The following is a 3,820-nucleotide window of genomic DNA, read 5'->3' on the forward strand; positions in this document are numbered from 1 at the left end:
GTGCGTGTGGCACATAAAAGACACCATTTCGAGCGTGGCCGTTTTCGTGCGGGTGACACGTAAAAGCACCCACTACACTCTCTGAGTGGTTGGCGTTAGGAAGGGCATCCAGCTGTAGAAACTCTACTAAATTAGATTGGAGCCTGGTGTTGCCATCCGGTTTCACCAGTCCTCAGTCAAATCGTCCAACCCATGGTAGCATGGAAAGCGGATGTTAAACGATGATGATGATATATATATATATGTCTACATACACTCACACACAGCATCTGTTTATTATTAAACCTGTATGAAATTAATAAAGAACAAGATATAATTTTTAGAAAGATTAGTAGATAATTATATAATATAATATAATCTTACACATGTATTGTTATTATTAATAAAATTTTGAAGAGCTTTATATCTTTTAATGAGGATACCTTATTAATAATTCGTTGTGTTTATTAATTCTACCTGTTTTGTATTTTAAGATAAAAACAATTTTCATTAAACGTAACTTATAAGGAGTAGCAGCCTTAATGATTGACTATGATCAAAAATGTTTGTTTGCTTTGAAATTTGAGACAATACATTCCAATTCTGCATTTACCTAATTTGTTACATCTTAAAATTAGATCTTGGGGGGCGGGGATAGACTGACGATGGTGACATTTTATTAAAAGTATCAAGAGTATTAGTATTTTATCAGCATTAGTCTAGATTTATAATTTTAATAAAGTGTATATTACCTTTGTTTCCACTTTTTTCAATCATCTTTGAAGCCACTGGAGAAGGTGGATCAAGTCCTTTAAATAAAAAAAAGAATGTTAATTGTCATGCTTAAGATGTTGATAAGTTACACTTTAGTTTGTGAGCTTTTATAACTATGCTTCATAAATAAAAGAGAAAAGAAAATTTCACAATCCACTTAGATTTATTTTTATGCAATTTTACTTGCTCAAAACAAAAAGTGATAATACATTTTAAGTGAGATAATTACATAAGAATTATGCATTCATTGATGCAGAGGAAACCTGTGATGATGTCTTATTTTCTCACCAGCTACAGATGAATTTCTGTCTTTAAGAAACTGTAAAGCCATGAACAAGAGTGCTTAGCAAGGTTAGATTTGATAAGTTTAGTGAGGAATTTTGTGTACACAGATTTCTGCAGAAGCTTTGTACACACTACTGCTTATTAATTATTATTGATGAAGTTATATAAATTCCTTATTTGTTACCTTTGGAGTTCTTATGCCAACTGCACTTGGATATGATTCTCTCTTTATATATATAGTCTAGTTATTAATGTAGGGGTCATCAAAGAATCTCGACAGGCAGTCAAATATGTAGAAGTATATGGCTGTGATAGAAGGTCCTTTCAGGACCAGATTTAACAACCATAAATCCTCCCGTGATATCCAGGAGGGAGACACAATGTTACAGACCTGGTTATGCATATATGGTTGTTGAAGGAAAGCACCATGGAATACAAGATCAAGTGGCAAATTCTGGGGAAGTGCAAACCTTATTTTAGCAGTAGTAGAAAGTGCAGGCTATACCTAGCAGAGAAAGAATTGTCGTAAAAAAAATATCTCCACATGGATGCCTACCAAAAGTGCAGGGGTGAGATGTTCCTGCTTATTTATGGGATCCACTATGATCATAAACAATAGGACCTCCACTGTTGGTCTATCCACCATCGCAGCCTGTGTGCAAACCATACACACACAGACATACATAAGCATATGCACTTGCCCAATTCCATCTCCAATCCCACTACACACAGCTATTAATCTTGTACACACATTGATCCCATCACGTTTTTTGTTGATATCCCAACAGGCTTTTTTGGAAGCAAGGGACATAATTTTAATGGATCCTTCTCTTAATTGTCTCCTGTGACTTTCAGTTCTATATTTAAGAGATGAGGAATTATTTACATTATTTACATTTGACGGATATTTGTCCTCATCTTGTTTGTTGTAGCTATGATCAGAAGGGGACTATGAAAATGTGTTAACAACAAACAAGATGAGGACAAATATCCGTCAAATGTAAATAATGTAAATAATGTCCTGTGATTTTGTTTCACATTTTTCATGGCATCCATTAAGTGGATGACATTTTTGCATTAATTGACCTAGGATGCTGTTGATGCTCTACATTCTATAATTTGGAAGACACTAAGAAACTAAAAAATCTGTAATAGCTCAGGTCATCTTAGAACAATGTAGCAGGGAATTCACAGAAGACTTTAGTGAACCAGTCAGGGTTCATCATTTTCTCTTCTTCACAGTCCTCAAAGATTACAAAAAGTTCAAATACAGAACTGAATGTTTTTGCATTTGAGAATCTATCAACAATTTCAGTTTAGGAAGTTTATTTCAGGTTAGAATTCACCCAGGTGAGTTCTAAAGGCTCAATAAAAAACAAGAACACACACGAGCTCAATTTTGTGTAATTGGTACAAAAATATCTTCACAAAAATCTTTACTGATCTGATGCTCAAAATGTTCTGGAACCCCCCCCCCCCCAAGGAATAACTTATATTGGAAATTCTGGAGGTGGTTTAAGTGAAGTTATGTAGCTATGATCAGAAGGGGACTATGAAAATGCATGTAAAAAGTGAGAAGCTATATCCTAGAACAGAGGTTCTCAACCATTTTTTATCTATGGACTTTTTGATTACTATTTTTTCTGGTAGACCCCCATAGCCATTTGATGTTTAAAAGCTAGTTTTATAGAAATTTCTTTCAAAATTTGTATTTTGTTTTTCTCACATTAACTTGTAGGCTGAACTATGTAAAATGTTAGAGAAAGAAACTGTTATGTCTCAAGCTACTGCTATCTAGCACCTTCGGATGATCTCTACTCAACCACTACACAGCTGCTACTCGACTGCTACTCAACACACCTACCACAGCCAGACTACCTCGATTTATATGTCTTGGGCGATCCTACTTCTTCGCTTGGGGGCGTCGACACAACAGAAACCTAGCTGTTTCTTGCAATAGATACCAATATATACATCTAAAGCAAAACATTTTCAGGGGTCCTTAAAATACTTTTGTTGATCTCTGATTTATCATTTTGTTGTGTGGACCCCTAATAATCTTATATGGACCATCAGGGGCCAAATGGACCCCAGTTGAGAACCATTGTCCAGTGGTGCAAAAGAGCTTGGGATATTAGATAAGAATGGGTTATTTATGGTTAGTTGGATAGTGATCTGCATAAAAGGCCAGTTACATGTCAGTTAAGGTATCAAAATTATTAGCTAATGAATGCTTAGGGAAATTATGGTACAAACACTAAATTTGATACACAATTTACTCACACTGTACATTTGTATTACACAGATATGAATATGCAATATGAATAAATTATGCATATTAAATGAGGAAGTTCCATGACATTATAGCACAAAGTATCCTCTGTTCATTGTCTAAAACTTTCTGAAGTTTATGACTAAAATTTTGGTTTTCAGAGGCTTAGAATTTACAACAGCCAACCAAAAATTATAAATAAAGAAATTATGTCTGACACACAATATTAGGCTCAGTTGATGGTGATGCAACATGAAAAATAATGTGTCCAAAGCACCTCATAATGAAAATGAATCACATCAAGTTTAAACTTTGTTTCTTTTGATTAATGTACATAGGCTCTGAGTAAAGAGGAAGGACCTCATTGAGGACATGAGTGTCATGAGTAAAGTAAAATAACACTAGCTCTGGATTAAATCTTGACCGTAGTCTCAATTTACTTGGAGACCACTTCTTATTCTCTGGTATTGCATGTACTCACACACACACACACACACACACACACATACA

The 3,820-nt window shown here is 34.7% G+C and overlaps 1 protein-coding gene across 1 annotated transcript in view; it reads right to left on the bottom strand.

Moving 5' to 3' along the window:
• The window catches only part of LOC106879769 (uncharacterized), a 124,579-nt gene that overhangs the window by 2,174 nt on the left and 118,585 nt on the right, over window positions 1-3,820 (bottom strand). The window contains exon 29 of the mRNA XM_014929460.2: window positions 732-788. Within this exon, the coding sequence (XP_014784946.1) occupies window positions 732-788 (57 nt within the window). The remainder of the gene's footprint in view (window positions 1-731; window positions 789-3,820) is intronic.

This window comes from Octopus bimaculoides, chromosome 10, assembly GCF_001194135.2.
Source record: "Octopus bimaculoides isolate UCB-OBI-ISO-001 chromosome 10, ASM119413v2, whole genome shotgun sequence".
Classification (NCBI taxonomy): Eukaryota; Metazoa; Mollusca; class Cephalopoda; order Octopoda; family Octopodidae; genus Octopus; species Octopus bimaculoides.